The sequence below is a fragment of the Lepidochelys kempii genome, chromosome 2, assembly GCF_965140285.1.
Source record: "Lepidochelys kempii isolate rLepKem1 chromosome 2, rLepKem1.hap1, whole genome shotgun sequence".
NCBI lineage: Eukaryota > Metazoa > Chordata > Testudines > Cheloniidae > Lepidochelys > Lepidochelys kempii.
This window is the reverse complement of record NC_136381.1, coordinates 159205577-159228323: the sequence shown is the minus strand read 5'-3', so window position 1 is coordinate 159228323 and position 22747 is coordinate 159205577. Positions and strand designations below refer to the sequence as shown.

General features: G+C 42.1%; 1 protein-coding gene across 5 annotated transcripts in view; it reads right to left on the bottom strand.

The window, feature by feature from the left end:
- The window catches only part of BAG1 (BAG cochaperone 1), a 33018-nt gene extending 12392 nt beyond the window's left edge, over positions 1 to 20626 (bottom strand). The window contains exons 1-7 of one of the 5 annotated variants that reach the window (XR_012157411.1): positions 20521 to 20619; positions 12378 to 12506; positions 11488 to 11570; positions 9624 to 9737; positions 7235 to 7342; positions 6907 to 7058; positions 2731 to 2796 (exon numbers count right to left, since the gene is read on the bottom strand). Coding sequence is in view for 3 of the 5 variants with exons in the window: in XM_073332639.1 (XP_073188740.1) it covers positions 6987 to 7058; positions 7235 to 7342; positions 9624 to 9737; positions 11488 to 11570; positions 12378 to 12506; positions 20521 to 20563 (549 nt within the window). In the remaining 2 variants the exon portion in view is untranslated. Of the gene's footprint in view, positions 1 to 2730; positions 2797 to 4265; positions 7059 to 7234; positions 7343 to 9623; positions 9738 to 11487; positions 11571 to 12377; positions 12507 to 20520 lie in introns of those variants that run through there. The other 4 variants (XR_012157412.1, XM_073332640.2, XM_073332639.1 and 1 more) reach the window with 4 other exon arrangements.
- Positions 20627 to 22747: the final 2121 nt, after the last annotated feature.

The following is a 22747-nucleotide window of genomic DNA, read 5'->3' as shown; positions in this document are numbered from 1 at the left end:
ACCTGAGTCTGAGATGTGCTAAGCAGACAGGCCTCCCCTTTCGACCTGCAGGTGCTTAGACTTTCAGGATAGTAGGCCACAAGAAGAGGGAAGGATCAATCTTTTCTTTTATCCCTAGCCTAATGAGCAATCTCTTAAACTGTGTTTTCATTTACTATAGGAGTTGAAAATATACCAGACACCTACACGCCAGAGGCCATTATAAAAAAGTTGGGTTAGGGGCACCAGTGAAGTCTAGGGTTAACTCTTGGGTCAGGGACTGTGCCTTTTTTTTGGTCTTAGTGCAGTGTTTAGCACGCTATGAATGTTACTAGAAACACCACCACCCAGACTCCACACATATACCCCTGCTGAGAGAGAGGAGGGCTGTGCTACTGGGATCTGTTGAGGTTTCTTCCTTAGCATCAGTCTCTTGAAAAAAATCCCCTTCACTCCCATTCCCCCTGGCTGGTGGACAGGTAAGGAGTTCTCTGTTCCACATATCACCTTAAGAGATCCCTAACTGTTTAAGTGGAAGTTGTTTCTGCTACTCAAGCCCCTTCCTAGTCTGACTTGGGGGGTGGGGACTTCTACCACTTTAGCGTCAATAACTGCTCAGGCTTTCCCAAGCTGCAGCAGTTTAAAGCTGATATAATTCTTGTCAATTTTCAGTGCTGCCCACAGGGCTCAGAATAGCATCAATGTTAATATTAATTTCTCTCCGATGGTAAGGAAAACTATGAGGAGCAGCAGCAGAGGCACCACAGATGTCCATCTGCAGACTCAGGAAGACAGCACTGCAGCAGTGCACATTTGGAAAGTCCTTTTGCAACCATCAGGATAGACACTTTTTTTTTTTTTAAACGAAAGCTTAAATTCTTTAGAAGTTGGTGATCACCACTACCGCCACCCAGCACCAAACAGAGAATTTCTCCTACTTGCCTCTGAAAAGTTAATTTTTTTAAGTCCTGTCATAATACAATCCATAAGTCCTCCATATCTCCCTCCTTCAACGCCTAATATGGAGTGATAAACCATACAATTGTTAGAAAACATATCCATTCATTCCATGAATCCACTGGTTCCCAGTGTCTAATCTCTCTCACTATAATGTACCTTACATCTAATTGGTTGGTTTTATCTGCCTTACATGACCTCGGTTCCTTCAGACTTACAGCACAGAGCCGATTCAGGAGTATCTCTACCAGTAATTGAAGAGATTCCACATAATCATACAGCCCTGGGCAACAACCACTAGCACAATTTGTAAATATCTGACAATATAAACTACGTAACTCAATCCAAGAAGCAATTCTGGGAGGTCAAACACATTCTCATAATAGTTTTATCAACCCACTCCATGTCCACCTTCCAACATCTGACTTTTCAAATGCTTATCATTTTAGGTGTCACACCAATCTCTTGTAATAGCTAATATGTAAGTTTTATTCACCAAGATTTTCTTTTAAAGCAATTAATGACATATTGCCCAGTACAATGTATTGCAATGAGCCCTTATTCATTGCAACTCCCTTAACATGCATCTTTCTATTCCAATGACGCAGGCTGACTAAGGGAAGTCTACTTTGTTTTTCTTTCACAAATTGAATGTGTTGAGGACATTATGAAACAATGAAAAAATAATTTTTAAAACTCCAACATGTTCAAACATCAATGCTAAACCCCAAAATAAATACCAACAAAATAAATGTTAAATCAAAACTAAAGCCTTTGGAGTAAATTATATAACTGCCACTTACAGAAGTTGAAGTTATCTTTTTATTATAAAAAATTCAGAGCAAAGTTTTCTAGTGGATTTATTTTGTGGTAGGAAATTTTCCAACTCTACTGAAAGAAAGTGCACACACTCTTCCATCTGATTTTCTATAATGAAATACCATTTTAGTAATAAAAATACCATATCTAGTGAGGGTATGAAAGAGGCATGAGTCAGGGTGTTCAGTACCAAACCAATTTTATCCCCAAATTACTAAAAATTATAATCTGGAGAAACAGAGATCAGGTAAACCTAATTATTAATTGTTTCTCAAATTCAGAATGAGATTCCATTATTTGTCACAGAGGTTCTTACTGTGCCCTGGGGATGCCATGATTTAGACAAGCAAAATAATTTAAAGATTTTAATAATTATACAAATTTACAAAGAAAAATAGGAAATAAGACAACATGCTAGTTGCTTTACAAGGTCTTCTTGTGTCTGCAGACTGGCAGAGAGCTTCCAATACAGATCACACTTTCTACAAGAGGGAGGAGATCTGCCTTTTGCCCAGGGAAGTGTTTTCTACACTCTGAAAAATTATTTTCAGAAGTAATTATCTACAGTAATTAGAATAGACTTGACAGTTTATTGATGGTGAAGGGAAGTTTGTTTAAAGGTATCTGATCCCAGTTTGGTTTGTCATTGATAAATTAAAATAGGAATTAGCAAAATGTCCATTTATAAAACTATGAATTTTGGTAACTGGAGGAGAACTTTAACTCAGTTAAAGGAGCCACTCAGAGATTACACATTTAAAGTCTTAGGCCCCAGTTCTGTAACTGCATCCACACAGACAAATCCTTGTGCTTCTACAAAGACCCACTGACATCTCAACAGGGCACCATGCAGGAGCGAAATTAGAGTTCTTTGTGTCGTAACTTGCCAACTTGTTTAAAGAATGGTTTGCAGGTAGATTAATGAAGAGTAAGAATTTTAAATTGAAATTAAATCCCAGAGTCTCTCTGTTTTACCTTAGTCAGTTTACGTCTCCTCTCCAGGAATACGTTGTCCAACTATTCAGGGTTTAACAGATGAAGCTGGTATTAAACCTTAAGTCACAATAACATTTCAATATTTAATTAAAATCAAGCTTAATAGTAAAGTTAACCTAACCCTAGGCAGTGCTTATGCAAGACTCTCTCACCAAGTGAACTTTGAGCTTTGGTGGTGGCATTTCTTGCAGAGCAGTGCTTGGGCTAAAGAATGCTTTCTACTGCATAATGTATTCCAATACTGTACAGTGAGCTTCTGTTCTGTGTGTTCTGTTGTTTCTTTGTCTCCTTCTCCTCTCTTCTCCTAAACTGCATTAATTTCAAAGAGCAATGTATTAACTTTTGTTCCTCAGAGGTCCTGATCCCAATAATAATCTCAACAATCTTTTCACAGACTTCAATAGACAATGGATCAGGTCCAGAGTTCAATGCAAGAGGAGAATACACCTCTTAGTGTTGGGTTGGATTCAGAGAGCAGGGTTTATATCAGTTCATGCAGGTGTACCCAGTTAATAGATATGTACTAACTGCTGGTCAAATTTATATTCATGACTACTATCTGTCTTGGGAGTGATAGGTCTTGGAATCATGTGGAAATTTTATTTTTATGTTTTTCTTACAATTCCATTCTCTAAATTAGCATTTCTGTTCCACAAATGCTTAAAAAGAACTTGTAAAGCTTGTAAATGAGTGTAAGCATAGATGATCTATACTAAAGAATTTCTGCTACTTAAATATAATAATACCTTTGAAGTTTATAGTATTGAAGTGTTGGCTTCTTCTTTTAACAATCCCTCCATAATCTTATTGTGCCATTAAGTTTGGTGAGTAAGTTGCATAAGCACACCACATCATTAAATCCCAATTCTAATAATTATGCAGATATTTGAGCAGCTTCTTAAATACTAAACAAATAAAATAATAATAATGAACTACCATATAAAGAGGGAGATTTCTGAAGGCACAAGGGTGCCTACCTGCTATTTGTACTTTTTTAAACTCTCCCCCAAATTCTTGGTTTTATGTTTATTATTCACATTAATACACCAAGGAATGCTTACAAAGTAAATATTTGCAATTAAGAAAAACAAGAAATTTACAAAGCTTCAGAAATAAACTTGCATCATTCTAAGCACTGAGGGACAAAACAAAGTTTCATCTTGACATGAAATGTCTGTGCTCCCAGTAAACTGTAATACATCTAACAAATGTTTCCTAACTGTAATATTAAATATATTTTTTTAACCCTCGGTGTGTTTGCCAAAGTAATCAGTATTTAATATGAACATATCTAGAATTTGAATCAAGTGAAAACTGCAGCATGGGTTAAAAATGAGGGGGGGGGGAGAGAGAAGAGACTCATTTTTGCTACCTTAAAGCAGATAAATACGGAGCTTGCTACGTGTAAATCACACTCTTTCCCCGAAGTTGGTATTTTCTTGATCAAATCCATTTCTTTTAAGAGTGTAAATTTGTTTTAATATTTTCTGTCTTCTTAAGATAAGAACTGTGTCCTCACTATAGCTGGTATGTCCACCCTGGAGAAAAATGTCTTCCATGCATCCATGGAGACATTTCTGTTTATTTTGCTTTTTAAACAGGTCAAGGACATCAGAAACCAATTATGAATTTGCAATTAAAATTTCATAGCAAAGATGGGTAAAATATAGACTTGCATATATCACTTAAAACTCATGACAGGTGAAATTAGTCTAACAGCTCTTTGCGGCAGGGGCTATCTTTTTGTTTAGTTTATACTGTGTTTTAAAAAAATGGGGTCCTAGTTCATGGCTGGGACTCCTAGACACTACCAGAATACAAATAATGAGCAACAACAACAAGGATGTAAATTGTAATTGATCACTTTTTTCTTTACAACTATCATTCTAACTTTGACTGCTTCACCTCCACAGTAGGCAGAAGTCTTCAAAACAGAAACTTCAATACTTCCTATAAATCACCAACTTTGTAAAACCGCTAAAATCTTATAGCCCTAACTGAAGCTGAAAGTCCCCTGTCTGACATGCTGTACATAATATTGTATATCAGAGAGAGGGGAAGTTTTCTACTTTGGCCATGAAGTGAGAGTGAATTTCCAAGGTAGTAGCTAAAAGTAGTTTTTGCAAAGAGCAGAAGAAGATATTTTGCTGACTACTATCTAGAAGTTCGAAGGACAGAATGAGTGCATTCCATGTGGTCACATTTGATTTTGGTTATTAACCTCTCACTGAAATTAGGGACCCATACTAGAAACCTTTGTTTCTAGTTTGGCCAATCCAGGATGTAAATTCTCAGCCAGGTAGCAGGCTAAAAAACCTGAAGGTAGCTTTTTGTTTGGCTTTGGCATTTACTGTGTAACTCTAATTCTTTTATATTAAAATATGAAAGTTGGGGATTAGATGGCTCAAGATATACAGCCATTCATTCACCTCTAAATCAAATTAAAATCCAATCCAGGCTAGCCCTGAACAAAAACTGACACAGTCTGACAGCTGTTCCATGTCCTACATGAATTAAACTTGTGATTTCAGCCTTTTTTCTAAAGCACAAGCATCAGCAGTACAAATGACATCCTTGATGGGCAATCTCAGAAGAAGCTACAGTTTGACTGGTCTTGGAGAGTAACTACCTTTTCCCTCCTCGGTCTGGCCATTGCAGGGTAGGCTTGAAGAGCTGTGCTTAGACTGAAGTGATGGAAGGTGGCAGGAAGGTTATTAACATATCAACTATTTTTGAAAGAAAGCACACTGAGACAAAGAAATGGTGTAAATTGAATTTGAACTAAAAACTGTTGATTAGGGGACAGAATTAGTTCAGCAATAGCCCAAAATCTACTTAAAACAGAAGTCATTGTCTATATATAGACCATCAGAAATATGCTTTGATGGGACAATGTTGCCAATTTATCTGGATGTGCACCTGGCAACTTACTTAGCATGGCAGTGAGCTATGAACGTGGCACAAAAGCACGACAGCAGCAACATCAACTCACTGACTAACTTAATTATAGTCATTGTCATCATCACCACTAGATACTGAGACCTGGGGATTTATAGGATTTGAAATCTGCCACCTAAAACTGATTCCCTGTTCCAAGGTTCTTCCCCTGTGGAAGATTCTACACATAAAAGGGATAAAAGAATCTGTAAAAAATGGAGATTTGGTTTTTGAGTTTTAAATGTTTTAGCTGTTATAGAAAGAAATTAGTGTACTTAATACTGTTAATAATCATTTTGTGGTGTACTAGAAATTAAACTATGCCGTTGGTAACAAAACCTCAAAATTTACATCTCTGTTAAAGTTGTGGCAGTACAAAAGCAATAAATAAGGTCACCTAAAAATCAGTTTCCTAAAAATCCTATTCAGTCCTCACAACAGACATATGCTGGCAGAATTAGGGTGGGGGCCAAATTAAAGCACCTCTTTAAAGTGGATTCTCTTTCCCAGGCTTTACACCAGCAACCCATTATTACAAAGAGACTAAGGCCCTGATCCTGCAATTGGATCAACACAGGCAGAGAACCCTAGACTCACGTGGAGCCCTTGTTAAATGGATGGGGCTCTGTGTGAGTGTAAGGGCCCACCCTGTGCAAATTCATCGCAAAACACACTATAGGTGACAATAGATATGGTATGCAATACAGTTATATGAGGGAAGGGAACTCTTCCAGATAGCATGATCCAGTGGATAAGGCACTGGACTGTGAATTAAGAGACCTGTGTCTAATTCCCAGCTCAGCCAGAGTGTAGCCCTGAACAAGTCACTTAGTCTACCCTGTATTTCACTTCCCCATCTGTAAGGGTGAAGGTATACTACGGTACTTCCTACCTTACAGGGGTGCTGTAAGGATAAAATCCATAAATGGCTGTGTGACACTCAGATTCTGCAACGATGAGCTATACAAGTACCTTGATATAGTCCAAAGAAATCAGTCCAGTCCTAGTTTGCAAATGTCTTAAATACAAAAATTATAAATCCATGTTTGACTAACCAGAAGGCTCACCATTGTTTGTGCCTTCCCTACCACCAAACAAGCATTAGGAGGAGAGCGTCTTCCTAGTTTTTGTTGGACCCTTAATGTTACTGTAACATATTTTAATTTAATAGGCTTTAGCAGGACAAATGAAAAAGGGTAAAACTTGAGTAAAGGATACCCATTTCATGTGGACATAACAGGCTGCAGCCCAATATGGTGCTCTTCTGTATTATGGGGATGCATACATAGGCATTAATGTCACCATTTAGAAATCGGAGTTGCCATGGACACCAAAATGAAGAGGTCACTGAAGACATACAGGAAAAAGAACTGGATATTGAAGAAAAAGGGAGCAAACCAATTAACTTGTTTTTCAAAATAAACCAAATTTAATTTGTTGTTAGTATTTAAAAATATATAGAGAACAAACTGTTCTTAAAAAAAGGCAACAAACCAAAAGCTTGTTTTAAGGAATATACAACCCCTTTGTATGACTATTTACTCACAATGGCATCTATCTGTTCCAGGATCTTCATGAACTGCTCAGCAGTTCCTTTTATCCTCTTGTCCAGGTGGTTAAGAGCTTCAGCTTGAAGATCTTTTGCTAGAAAGCCCTGTATGAAAAGAAAAACAATTACTTTATATTCCAAAGAACATACATGCTGCTATTTAAATATGAATTAAATAAATTCTGGTGCAAAAATTTTCATTTAGATGTTTGAATGATTTTATCATTAGAGGAATAAAAGCTTTCAATTTAAGAAGAGTGACCCTTTTTAAAATAAAAGGGAAAGTAGAAGGCCCAAAATGCAGGCTACCTTTCATTCTCCCTTATACCCCTTTCAAATATTAATGTTGTTCTATATATGTCCTCCCAAATAAACAACCCACATCAAAACAAGTGAATCAATATAATGACCCTAAACTTTAACAACAGCATAGCTACCATAGCTTTCATGAAGCAGTGGTCTGGCCAAATATTAGTTTGGATATTAAGTTTGTCCCCGTGCAGTGCAGGAAGCCACATGATTTCCAGAATTGTTGACAGAAATCATGCAACTAAATCCACACACCACTTTGTTCTCATTATTTTGCCAACTTTTGCCCAGAGTACATGAATAGGGCCCTATCAAATTTAATGGGTTTTAAAATTGGTCAATTTCACATTTTCAGCTGTTTACATCTGAAATTTCACAGTGTTGTAACTATGGAGGTCCCAACCCAGCAGTGGGAGGCACTCAGAAGCGGGCCTGATCTCCCCCACCCCCTACGCTGCCATGCAAGAGAAGGACAAGTCCTGTCCCTCAGCCCACTGCAAGTCCACAGCTCAGCCCACTGCCAGTCTGGGGTTCCGTCCGCTGGCTCCTGCCAGCCAGGGTCCCGGCTGCCAGCCCCACTCAGCCAGCTGCCTGTCTGGGATCCCGGCCCTGTCCATATAGAGTGGGTACCTACCTTCTCCCTGGTTCTAGTCCATTCTCTTCCTCTCTCTCTGCACTGAGCTGAGGGTGGGAGTGCACTGAGCACAGGGCTGGGGATGAAGGAGCAGGCTGGGGGTTGGGGTGTAGGGTCTGGCTGGAGCTAGAATGAGGGAGGGGGCTCAGGGTTGGGGCAGGAGGTTTGGGGGTGGAGCACTTACCTGGGCAGCTCCCATTTAGTGCGAGGGGTGCAGGTGGGAATGTGTGTGTGTGTGTGGGCGGGTGGGGTGCAGGAGCTCCCATTTGGTGCTCAGGGTGGGGGTGGAAATGTGGGGGTGAAAGAGAGTCAGGACATGGGGTGTGGGGGGACTGGGTATGTGTGGGGGGTGCAGGAGTCAGGGCAGAGGGCATGTGAGGGGGTGCAGGAGTCAGAGAAAGGGGTGTGGGGGTGCTGGAGTCAGGGTTGGGGTCATGGGGAGATGCAGAGGTCAGGGCAGAGGGCTGGGTGTGTGGGGGGAGGTGCAAAGGTCAGGGCAGAGGGCTGGGGGTGCTCTCAGCTCCTTGCCCCGAGCGGCTCATGGCAGGGGGCAGGAGGGAATATGCCCTGATTCCACCCCCCTTCCCCACGGCCCCACCCCCACCTCTTCTCCGCCTCCTCCCCGGAGCAGCAAGCGCGCTACGGCTCTGCTTCTCCCCTTCCCGCGCAAGGGCCATCAGGTGATCGGCGGCAGGGAGGGAGAGGAGGAGGGGCAGGAACCCAGCACACTGGGGGAAGAGGCGGGGGAGGGGGGAGCTTGCTTGCTCTGCAGCAGCAACCGTCAGGACCAAGCTTCTTCACCGTGCCATAGGTTGCCGACCCCTGTCCTAGCACAATAGACCCCCAAACTCAGTCAGGGTTTGTAGGACTTGTACAATAAAAATAACCTGATGCCACTACTTAAAAAAATTGCAATTAATTAATTTCAACAAAATTAAGACCACTTAATAACCACTTTTCTTAAAATCCTGAAAAATCTGAACAGCAGACTTTCTGGTTTCTATGCCAGTGACATCACAAGCAACTTAAACAGATGTCAGAAAGAATCAATCATTTCTGCACCTATATTTTCATTCCCTCTCTTTTTGGTACTTGTGATGTCACTCAGTGGCAAAGGAATCAGAAAAACTGCTTTGAATGGAAAACATTACAGAAGAGCTAAGTATTATTATTGCTCATATATCTCTGGATCTAAAGGACATAATTTGTTTAATATACAGTACTAATTACTTTTTCCAACAATAGCTACATATTTTCCCCTCTTTTGGGAACACAGAAATAAGTATAGCATTTAGAAAACTTCTACAGGTCACCTGTGAAGCTAAGAGGTGAAAAACCAAAACATCACTGGAAAGACAGAATACATTACATGGTAGTTGTTTCTGAAGTAGGGAGAGTATACTATACAAATATATGAGACGCAAGGACAAGAAAATAATTTACCTTTTGGATGCCTGTGAACTCTTTATTAACTTCCTCCAATTTGTTAGCAATTTGGTCCACTGACTTCTCCAAATCTTTTAATTTTTTTAATTCCACCTCTTCCTCTGGACTATTCTGCATAGTTTTAAAAAAATGACAAAATAAAATATTTACCTTGAAATCAATCAGGTCACAAACCTATCTGAGTTAAATGATAATGGGATAACATTTAACGTAAAAACTAACGCTTTCAACATCTCTTATTGTCATATGTCCAGCATCATCAACTTGCCAACTTTGAGTAGTCAATCAAATAAACTCAGTTTATAATGCTCAATTATGAATATACTCACTACTGCAATGGATATATTGCACATAAATACAGTAAGAGACTAATTTGAAGGGAAAGACCAACCAAGGATCAAAGAATTTATAGTTTTTACTAATATTAATGCCTCATGATAAAGCTTAACTTCCTTACTATCAACAATTTTCCTGCCCGCTGCTGGTGACAACAACAAAGCCAGGTGCCACTTCATTGTTAGGGATATGATTTTGTCATGGTAAAATTATGCATAATTCATAGCACAGACATGGTGCATCCATGTGAATGGTGCAGCCACGCATTACCAGTTCATTAGTTCGCTTTGTTCTAGTCCTCTTTGAAACATGGCTAGGTTAAAGCAAATTAACAAATGATTAATGAGCAACTGCTAATCAATGCAAACTAACAGGTTGTTAAAATGCAGCATCAGGGATCATATAAATGGAAAAATTAATGGGTTCTATGACAGTGGTGACCACTGTGACATAATCATATCCCTATTCACTCTAAATGTGTGACAGCAGAGTCAATACCAACAGCTAGTTTTCTGCACAAAGGCTCTGAACAATAAGGGCAGAAAAGAGCAGAAATCCAGAAGAGGAATGTTGGTAGAATGACAAATTAGGCAGGGGCTCACCATATGATTAGGGCCCTACCAAATTCACGGCCATGAAAAACGCATCACAGACGGTGAAATCTGGTCTCCCCCCGTGAAATCTGGCCTTTTGGGTGCTTTCACCCTATACTATACAGATTGCACAGAGGAGACCAGCGTTTCTCAAATTGGGGGTCCTGACCCAAAAGGGAGTTGCGGGGGATTGCAAGGTTATTTTAGGGGGCCAAGGCATTGCCACCTTTACTTCTGCACTGCCTTCAGAGCTGGACAGCCAGAGAGCGGGGGCTGTCGGCCGGGCGCACAACTCTGAAGGCAGCGCAGAAGTAAGGGTGGCAATACCATACCCCCCTTACTTCTGCGCTGCTGCTTTCAGAGCTGGGAGGCTAGAGAATGGCAGCTGTTGACTAAGGGCCCAGCTCTGCAGGCAGGAGAGCAGAAGTAAGGGTGGCAATACCAGACCATGCTCTGAAGGCAGTGCCACCACTAGCAGCAAAACAGAAGTAAGGGTAGTGGTACTGCAACCCCCCTTCAGAAACCTTGCAACCCCCGCCCCATCTCCTTTTTGGGTCAGGACCCCTACAATTATAGCACAGTGAGATTTCAGATTGAAATAGCTAAAATCATGAAATGTACTATTTTAAAAACCTTATGATCACGCAATTGACCAAAATGGACACTGCATTTGGTAGGGCCCTACATATGATGCAGCTTCAAAAAAATGCGCAGGGTGCATAGAGTTATGAGTTGTAGGACACGAGAATGAAGAAGCGTGTGTACCGCCAGATGCACACACAGAGTGCACACTGAAATACGTAAGTACACAGTACACTTGTCTTTCATTACACTGATACTCATTTTGAGCAGATTCACCATAAGCAGCAATTAAGCTCTTGAACAGGAATATCGACAGATATAAGGAAGAGACTTCACAAGGTGACATATACCCTTTTCCCAATCAGCATAACTTTACAACCATTTTTAACTCCAAGTGCTGATAATGGCTGTTCCATTTCCTTCAGGGACTTTCCTAGGGAAAAAGGAAACAATTATTCTTTTATGAATTACAAGCCATCTGAAAAACGAGAAGTAGTGCTTTTAACTTGGCTTTAGGGTATGAAGTCCAAAATGCTTTGTCGTTTCATAAATGACTATTTAACACTGTTCAGTAATTGCTTTTGAAATAAGCTACTCATTTTGAATAAAAAAATTCCAACATTTTAGTATGCTTTTTAAAGGAACTGAGTCAAATTGTGTACACTTCAAGCTGAATTAGATGAAAAGTACCATAGCAAATGAAGTAAGGAGAGAAAATATTTATTTTGCTTTCCAGGGATTTCCATTTATACTATCAAATTTACAAAATAAATATTCATTAAGCCTTTCGTTTTTTGCCAGTGGTTATTTTTCAGTATTTTGGATGATCCATGTACCCACCCCTTCCCATGAGTCACACTGCTTCGTAGATGTGAAACTGGCTCACAGCTGATGGACTTGGCAAAGAGACTGAAAGCAGCAGGAACAATTCTCAGGTTTCATTTTATACTAGTAAGTATGAAACTGACTTTAACACTGATTTCCTGGTAAAAGCCTACTCAAATAAAATCCAGAAGTCTTATAATTAATTATGCTTCCATCCCATCTCATCCATTCACCTAATATGTCAAAACAGTATATTATTCATGGCCATTTCTAGGACTGACAAGAGAATTAAAAGTTATATGATTAATATAATGAACAGTGAAGAGATAGGTAACTTAATCCCCATCTGAATTAAAATTGGCATTTAATGTTGAATCTAGGATACCTGAGAAAAACATTTTTAAATATTAGCTACCTTTGCATATCAGTTTCTGAAAAAGAACTGGAACCCCAGTGACTTGTTCAATAAGCAGAGCCATGTCTTGAAGTGTTGGTTCACTGTCTTCCTGATGAGAAGAAATCTGAACAGTATGTTTTTCATTACCTGAAAAAAAGACAACCCACAATTAAGTTTAACCTTAATTATAAAATATGAGGCTGAATGAGTCTAATATTTAATTTTAATAATCTTGAAAGGCAACTTTCATTGGAACCACAAATACCTGTCTACAGCCTTAACTTCATGAAGTTTTGTATCTGAATTTTCTCCATTTTTTTTAAATGATCATAGGCTGTGCAAGTGAGGAGCCCTGTTCCTGCTAACAGGAGGAGGTCCACAGGATGGGGAGGGACAATGTACCTTTGTTCTACAGGTCAAAAGTCTCCAGCTAAATATTTTTCCCAGCCACCATCCCACAGAAGAGAGCCTTGATAGTTCAGACTTCCTAACGTCATACCCATCAGAACCTCAGTAGTCTTTAGAATCATGGCTACTGTTCTTCAGATGTTAGGAAGGGCACAGGAATATAGCTCCTTTTCAGCAGGCTTTGTAATGTCCAGAAACCTGTTGGGTCTCTTACGGTCTACAAAAAGGGGAGGAAATGTTGATAACAGGCTTGGGGAATCAGTAAAACAAAGAAGAACCTATTTACTCCTTTTACTGCTCCCTAGCCCTCATGCATGGGGAGCAATCACCTCCTTCCCCACTTCCCCTGGCTGCTCCACCTAGAAGAGGAAATGAAGATTCCCTCCTTTACTCTCCCAGACACACTCCTTCCCCTTGAACCTGAGCAGCATATTCAGCACCTGTGAAAAACTGCAAACCTCATCCATATAAGGTCCATTGAGGTTTACCCAAGTCCACCCCTGCAATGCTGTGAAGACATATCAAGCCCCACTCAAAATCTTAGAAGGCTCCAATGAGCTTACATAGGCTCCTTAGCCAATCCCAAAATAGGGGACTAAAAGTCAGCTAAGGCTCAGAAAGTTTTAGGGTATCTCTGGCTCTCTCAGAGGGCTCATCTCTTGCAAACCTCAGCAAATCCTCAGGAAGGAGGAACATGCCCCCTAATCTCTCCTCTTCCATACTTGCTGCTTTCTCCAACCCTCCACCCTCATGGATCTAGATTCTAAGGTCTGCAGAACAAAACTCCCTGCCCATCGGTGTCAGGAGGTTCACAGGGAGTGAACATCGGTTAAAACAGGGGCCTGGGAGAAAATCAGGATGGGCATTTCCTCCCTTTTTATGGGCTTCTACAGATCTATAGAAAGAGAGGAACCATCTCCACAATTAACTTCATTAGGTAAAACTTTTTGTTTAGATCTACCTCTGCAAGGAAGAGTGCTAAAGATTTGCTTTTTTATTTTAAAAGAAAAGTGGTCTCTTCAGCAGTTATTTACTCGCAAACCCCAGCAACATTCTCAAAATAAAAAGTTGGTAACTTTTGAAATTTGACTTTAACCCACAAAATTGGGTTGTGGTGTCAGCTAGGGAATCCAGTAAAATAAGTTCTATTTCTCGCCTTCTTTGCCAATTATTTGCTAAAAAGTAGTAAAAAAGATAGCCTAAAAATACAGGTGTTCAAAAAGTCTATCAAATTAAGGAATCTTTTTTCCAGGTAATTTCAAATTTAGTCAAAAAAGTCTAGCTTGGTTCCAGATCTGACTTGTTTTAGGCCAAAATTACCTTTGTGGGTGTTAGGGGCAATGGCTAAATTTTGGCTTACAATGGAAATGCAGTCAAGACCTTAGCAACTATCATCACTCCATACCATATTGGGCAGCAAATTGGTTAAATGGCTATAATCATAAATTCACTGTGAATGGGAGTAGGCTGCAGTGGAGAGAAGTGACTAGGTGAAATACCACCTGGGTTAAAACTGGGGCTATTGCTTGTCCATTTGTTTACTAATTACCTAAAGTACAGCTGTCCCTGTAGAGTCGCAACATTTACTGATGATTCTCAAATTGTTCACACCTTAAATGGTAGTTATCTTAAAAAAAAAGATTCAAATACTAAGAAATTAGATCTAGGCAATGCCTCGTGGATTTTAAGATGGACAAATGCAAAGTGATGCATCAAGATGGAAAAATCAAAAGATAATTTATACATTGTGTTGTATACCTCTTTTCTACTTTATCCCATCAGTTTCTATGCCCGTCCTATGCCCTTGTGTGTGCACACACCTTCATACATACCTTCTGTCACTCCCTCACATTAACTTTTACCAGGCACCTAACAACCAGAGGACTAAACCTGATAGTCATAGTTAAGGCTACAATTTAGTCATGGGTATTTTTAGTAAAAGTCATGGAAAGGCACGGGCAATAAACAAAAATTCATTGCCAGTGACCTGTCCATGACTTATACCATAAACATTCCTGACTAAATCTTAACAGAGGGAGGGGAGGCACTGCTGAGTGGGGTGTTCCAGAGGGCCTGCTGCTCAAGGGGGGGCATCCTGGGGTCAGTGGCACAAGCTGCCAAGGGCTGCCGAGAAGTAGCTGCTCTGGCCACCCCCCTGCTGATGCTCCGGCCACCCCCGGGACCACTGCCAGGGGCCGCCGAGCAGTGGCTGCTCCGGCCACCCCCGGGACCACTGCTCAGGTGGTCCCTGGGGCCATCTGCATCAGCTGCTGCTTGGGTGGTCCCCGGGGCCGCCTGAGTAGCCGCCAGTGTGGCTGTCCCCAGGGCCACTCCAACAGCAGCCGATGTGGCTATCCCTGGGGCCACCCTCTGAGCAGCCACACTGGCCGCTGCAGAAGTCACAGAGGTCATGGAAAGTCACAGAAACCGTGACTTCTGCGACCTCTGTGAAAGACACAGACCTTAGTCATAGTCCACTGTGAAGTATGAGGGAGACACAATTATCCAGGGTAAAGCCCAAGTAAGAAGCCAACTCTTTACTTCCCAGCTGCTGGGAAAAGGAAGAGTGCTTGTCTGGAGTTCCTTCCTGGTGGCTCTGTCTTTTATATCAATCTCTGTTTTCTTGTTTCACTCCTGCACCTCCTGGCTGCTGGGAGGGTAGGAAGTCTCTGTTTTTGGCACCATTTCCTGTGTGTGCAGGTGATGAAGACCCCCTTGGTGCGCTGGAGTTGGTCCTCGCTGGTACCAAAGTTGGAGACCTCCTGGACTATGATCAAAGGTATCTGATAGCGCTTAGCCATTGCATGGGGCTGTCCACCCTATGTCACCTGTCGTGTGCTCCAGGCGGTGAGGGCAGCTTTGCCTCTTGCTTTCCTTGAGCAGGTCCTGCAGGAGGTTGCTCCCCACTTGCCTCTCACCCCAGGCCCTCTGGAACTTGTCATCAGGCCCCTGCCCCACAAGCCTCCCAGGCCGCCCCAGACACGCAACCTAAGTTGTCTGAACACCAGCCAGCAAATCCACCTCTGAACCATGCCTAGGAAACATCTCCATGTGCTCATGCTTCATACTTTCACTTCCTTGCCCTCGTGTCCCACCCTAACACCAAATGGCGGGACTTGTTGCTACCTAAGGAGGGCGAGGAACGCCAGTGAGGCAGTCTGTACACCATGCTGGTCCCATGGCCTACTGGGGATATCAACTGGTGGCTCCTTCATGAAGCCATAAACACAGGTGTGTACCTGGCACAGTTCACAAACTCCCTTGACACCTGTCCTTTCTGTGGCAAGATGGAGACCTTGGCGCACACCCATATGGAGTGTGTCAGGTTACAGCTGCTCTTCCAGCTCCTCCAGAATCTCTTACTGAGGCTCTGGCTGCATTTTTCCCCATACCTCCTGATCTTTGCACACCACATCTGTGGCCCCACAAACTCGCAGGACCTCCTTATCAATCTCCTGCTGGCGACCAGGTGAAGGAAGCTGGACAAGGGGGGTGCTCTGCAACTGTGGGACCTATTTCCGTTCACTTGTACAGTTCCACCTCTGACCAGAGTTCCTGTGGGTGGTATCCACTGACTCTCTGGATGCCTTGGAGCAGTGAGTACTGTGGGGGGATCTCTGCTCTGTGTCCCCTTCTGGTTACCTGATTTTTTTCCCTACAACCTTCACTCCCATCCTTGTTTTTTCCATTTGTTTTCTCCAGTATTCAGTTGTGGCCGTGTCCACTGGTCCCTCCCCTCAGATGAGGGGGAGAGCCTTTAGCTAAGGTCAGGCTTAGGCCCACCATCATCCCCTCTCTTCCCCCCCAATTCCACAATACGTACACACCTTCCAATTTCTGCAACAAATGTGGCAGTGATTCTGTAGCTAACAGCCTTCTTTACTAAAGAACCCCGATTTATCTCCAGATCATGTCCACCCTGTGCACTGAAGGAGGCACGGGTCAAGTAGAGAAAAAACAGTATGTGATAATGTAATTAAAGACTATCAAAATGCATACTTACAAGGCAACAAAATAAGGCAATCTTAATTCTGACATTCCTTACTTTTGAGTGCTTTACCTCGCAACCTTAATAAGGTTCCATTTAACCCAGTTTTTGTGAGTGTAATTAAAATGAAATTGGCCATATCCTGCACAATCAATTTCTTGTGATTGCAGTGGTCAGAGACATTGGCTGACCTCTGGTTGTTTTCAGTGCAGTGTAATTTTTGAAAGCAAGGGCATTGTGCAGTTACGAATTGCTCCTCTATATTACAGGTAAGAACAATTTAAAGGGCTACTATATTTCACAATGCAACTATTCTGAGAAAGGATGATTTAATTTTGTTAAAAGCAGGATAAGACTCAAGATGCGTGACAAGTGACTTGTATTTTATTTAAATTTTTGTTGAAACATATTATGGACAAGCCATTTTTAGGTGCAAACTAGATACTAGCCTGGTAACAGATGTAAAAAGCGTTGGCTATAAAGTTAATTCCCCTTGGCTGGACTGATACAAGAGCAAATTTAACACAGGTTATTTTAAATCTACCATTTAATTTTATGAGTCAGTTTAATTCTAATACTATTTCTTAAAATAATGACAACAATGGTGAAGCAAATAAGAGCCAACCAAACATGGATTAGACAGCAATATTCATACCCTGGAAGAGATGTATGTTAAAGTTCCTACTGGAAAGTTTCTTGTATCTTCCTCTGAAATAGCTGGTATTGGCCACTGTCAAGAGACAATATACTGGACTAACTTGACCATGGCTGTGATCCAGCCTGGCAATTTCTATATTTCTCCATGATCAGGGAATTGCTTGAATTTCCCGTATGTTAAACACAATTTTAAGACCTAGAGTAGCAGAGGACTGTGGTCAAGGCTCATCCAGACTTGACTGGCAAGAGTCCCCAAAAAGCCACATCCAGTTACCTGGGATTGGGAGAAGTAGATCAAGGGTTTTAGCCCATGGGAACAAAGAGACACTTATGCTGCTAATAGACAGGGCATCAGCAATACAGGGAGAGGCTCAACTGGAGCCTCTGTGTCTCACCCACCACACACAATAATGTCAGTAGATCGTATTTTACAACTTGGCCTCTGCACATTATTTTCCGTCTACTGATTAGCTGTTTATTCCAATCATCTCTGCCCAACTTCCTCAAAGTCCCTGCTGACAAATTCACTCTCCATGCTCTTCTCCATCCTTCTGCGCCTCATCTCATCTCCCCTCCTGCTCTCTCATAGTCACACTTTTCCTACTAACTCACTCGTTAACTCTTTAATACCCTTTTCTTGCCATTCTCTATTCCATAATAAAAAACATGTAATTAACAAGATCTGTTGATCATTACTTTGATCAGTAGGGATATTACATTCAACTTGGAGCCTTTTGCTTTGACTGCCTGCCTTCAAACATGCTAATGTTACAGGGAAACCTGCCCACCCAGGAAAAAAGGAGAAATAAAAAACAACTCACAATTAGTTTCCATATACAGTTTGAGATACGTTTTTTTCCAGGCCTTGTGCATGTAGGCTGGAATTTGTTCCCCTTAGCCTGCGAGTTCTCTCCCCTTTCCTCAGGTGTTTTATGATAATGACTCTTAGCACTCAAGCGTCTGTTTACAGCTTCTAAGCTAATTTCAGGTTCTGAAATTGTTCCTGCCTTTTGTTCTGCTGTTTGATTAGTTCAGGCTACTTTATTATCTACATAGCAGTGGCTAGGACTAAGTGAAGTCTATCTTCAATTGTAGATGTTGTGAAAGATTTTTATCTGTTAACCCAAAAAACAACTTGTCTCTGATATTTTCAAGTTTTGCAGTTTCAGAGCTCTTATGAAATATTCAACATTTTCCCTTGGTTTTTGAATTCTCAGGTGGAAACATGCTCTTCCATAAACTACATTTCTTTGAGGTACAACGTATACATCAGACATAGCCAGAACCCTCTCACACTCATCTTTGTGACGGTCTTCAGTAAAGTCAAAGGATTTAAAGATATGTTCTGCTTGCTTCCCCATCGCACAGATTAAAGAAGCTAACTGAATAGCTCTAGTTTCTTGGTGGAGGTCTGCAGCAATCTGAAATCCTGTAAAATGCTGCTTCCAGACTGTTCATTGTGAAGGCCTGTCAAAGCAGAAGCTCTGTGAGGCATTGAAGAGAGCCATACTGATGAGATCCTGCAACCTTTGTTGCTTTGTTCCTGCTCTCCGAAATCTTTGTTGCTTTATTCCTTCTGTTTGTTCTCTTCTGGCACTAGTTTACTTCTGACATCTGCCATGTACTTATACATGGTAGGTTGCAAGGCTGCTACTAGAAGGTCAGGCTTCTGTATCAGATATATATTGACTAGAGAGCTTACTTCTCAGAAATACACACCAGATATGTTCACTATAAGATCCTTTAATACTCCTCGTGGCTGACTAGTATAATATGGTTCACCATTCCGTTACAATGCTAAATCAGAATTTGTGCCTTATTACTCTGGGCAGTAAACAAAGAGAGAGTCAATCCTGCCCTAGACAGATTATAATCCAGGATATTTAAAAACAAATAAAAGGCAGGGAGAGAAACACAACATTGCTATTGTCAGACACTTACACACACACCTACAACACTAGGATCGGGGCCCTACTTTGTAAACATGAGGTAAAGTCAACAAGAATGAAACTGCAGCAAAAAGCTCCTGTCAATAGATTAAATATCTAGATCACTGCACAATTGTACTACAATGATGAACTACTATATCCTTTTTGTCAGGAGGAACATCAGCCTTCTTGGAAGTTTATGAGTTTTTCTCGTCCGATTTCTTGTTCTACCATAAATCAAGTACTGTTTACCTGTGTAGGTATTTCACAGTATAGGTAATAATAATATAGCACTTTTCATCAATAGCTCTTAAAAAAGCTTTACAAAGGATGATCAATATCTTTATCCTCATTTTACAGACAATGAAACGCAGGTAGATAGGTGAAGCAATATACTCAAATTCACCCAGGTAGTTGTTGCTGTATCCACAAGACCATATGGCCTCCCTGTATTTATTAAATACATCAAAACTGTTGACACATTTTCCAAAAAGATCTTGATTTTGTTTTTGTCAGTTGCCTAGGCATATATTCAGAAAAAAGAGCATTAACTCCCATGTTACCTATGTTGAGTTTAGTTTGATTGCACATGGGCAGAAGAGTCTGCAGGATCAGGTTATTAGTTTTGTTTCAGATCTTTATTACAGGGACTCTCTCTTCCTCCTTGAGTACAGAGCACCTAACACAACGAAACCACGATCCCAAATTTGGGCTTCTGCCACTGCGCTATTCAGATCAAGGCAAAGCAAAGAGGATTTTTTGCGGCTGGTTCAAAGCCCTTGTGGGGTTGCGGGATTTGTCGTTTAAGCAGGCCGGGCACACGGGGTCGGACGCACGCAAGGGATACTCTGAGCCAGAGAGGGGCGCTGATCGCTGGGGGCGATGTGTCCCGAGGGACACGGGACCCGGCTGGGGGCGCACAGCTCCCGGCTCCAACCCGCGGGGAACGGGCATCGCCGGCCCCGGGCCCTGAGCGCTGGGGAGGCCGCTGCGGCAGCGGGGCGCGAGCGCTCCCCTTCCCGGCCACGAAGGCGGGACTCGCCCCCCCACAGGACCCGAGCGGGCCGGGCCGGGCGAGGGGGGAGTGGCCGGGGCGGCTCCCCAGAGACACCGGCCCGCAGCCAGCGACGCCCAGGAAAGACCCGGCCTCTGAGCCCCGCGCTCCCCGGGCGCCTCTTACTGTAGGTGACGGTCACGGTCACCGGGCTCCCGGGCGACGCCATCTCCGCCAGGCCGCCGCCTTCCCAGGGAAGCGCCGCCACCAAGTGCTTCCGGGGCGCGCCGGAAACAGCGCTGCGGCGCAGGCGGGGAAACAGCAGAAGCCGCCGCTGGGGCCACCGGAAAGGAGTCCGCGCGCGCGGCCCCCCCCCGCCACCACCACCACGGGCCCGCCTCCCTCGGGCAGCGGTGCGCTTCCGGGTCCGTCACCGCCCCCACCAGCACAGACAGCGCGGGGGGGCTTTGCAGGAGCCGGCCCAGGGCGGTCCCGGCTCTCCGGGGTGGAAATCGGGTCCTCCCCTCTTAGCGCTCAGCTCCTGATGCGTTGGGCCCCGCCTGACTCCGTTTCCGAGTGCGCGGGGCGCGCACGTACCCAGGCCGCCTCAGCTCCGCTTGCTGCTCGTCGGCTAATGGCCCCAGCAGGGGAGGGGGGCGGGGGGATGCTCTAGCCCCGCGTTAGAGGCCCCAGGACTCCTGGAAGCGAGGCCTCAGTCCTGCAACAATTCTGGGGTGTTACTGTGCACATGGTGTCATCCTATCCACTTCAATGACACCACTCACGGGGTTAAATCTTTACAGGATTGGGGCCCCAGGGCTGATAGATCAGGCTGTAGTTAAAGTTCAGGGGGCGCTTGCCTGAGCTGTGGCCTACAAATGTTAAACTTTTGTTTTCTGCACTTTTTTTAGAACTGGCATCCTAAGGTTGTTGCACTCTGTGAACAGAGACCCCTTTGGTACCTTCTCTAGTAGATCTTTTTGTATTTTATCAGTGCAGCGTACAGGAAACGTTCAAATAAGGTGAAGTTGTAACACTGATAATTTTTCTAATCTTCATTTACAGAGTTAATACCACTGTAATAATAAAATTGGAAAAATGTCCACAAAAAGTGTAAATCAATTTTATAAAAAAGTTCTGGAGACTCACATTTTAGGGAGGCTGAGATACACCTAACTAGGAGAGCAAAAGGGTACCCTATGCCAACCTAAAAATCAATGCAAAGAATTATGCATCTGCAAATCTGAAAATTGAATGAGAGCCACTATAAAATTTAAATGGCAGGAATATGTAATTGTACACTTCTTGCTTTTGTTCATTGCTGCCCCGAGGAAACAGGCATGTTCATTATTAGGAGCATTTCCATTTACAGACAAGAAAAGCACTTCGGAGTATCTGCAGTATGAGTGCAAGTATTATTACACCAACAGTCAGTTTCATAGCAACTTGGGAAAAAATATGTTGACATTACTATTTTAGCACTTAAACTACAACAAATGGATAACTTTTTGAAAAACACCAAGGAACCTGATCTGTCAGCAGTCGTAGGAAATATCACACTAGATCTGACCAGCAATCCATCTAGTCCAATATCCTGTCTCCCAAAGCAGGCAGTAGCAGCAACTTAACAGGAAGGTACAAGAAACCCTGCAGTTGGCATTTATAAACATGTCCCCAGGAGGTTTCCTCCTAAGCCCCGTAGTCAGAAACTAGTTTATGCCCTGCACCTTGGAGGGGTTAAAAGCCCTCTATTTTTTTTAAAATTTACTGTTAAAAATCTAAACCAGAGTTTTCTTTTTCCACTAAACTAGGGCAAGCAGGGAACATTTCCCATACTGCTACTTACTTTAATGGGAAAGTGCTTTATAAATATAAGAAGGAAATGTTCATATTAAAATGCATTGTATGCAGTGTTGTAGCTGTGGTGGAACCAGAATATTAGAGAGAAGATGGGAAAAGATTTTTTATTGGACCAACTTCTTTTAGTGAGGGATACAAGCTAATGAATAGTCTCTCACCAACAGAAGTTGTTCCAATAAAAAATTATCTCCCCTCCCTGTCTCCATAATAAATATGGAAATTAATACAGCTGGTCAACAATGGAACAAAAATTCTGTTGAAATTGTTTTTCCATCAAAATGTTGGATGGAAATGTTGGTTGCTTTTATATTTTTAGGTCAACTCTAGTAATTAACTTAAAGATAGAAAGCCTGGGATTCCAATTACTAAGATGTCTCAAACAGAAGTTTGCCTTGCTCACTGTAAAAAAATTATTCTTGGGTATTTAGCTAAAAATCGTATACAATTTCAATTTAGTTTCTGATGGGTCCTCTAATGGAGGAGATGGGTTCTATGGCCTAATAGCTCTTTTCTTTCTCTAACTTATGACTTAAGTCTCAAAATATATTAGAAA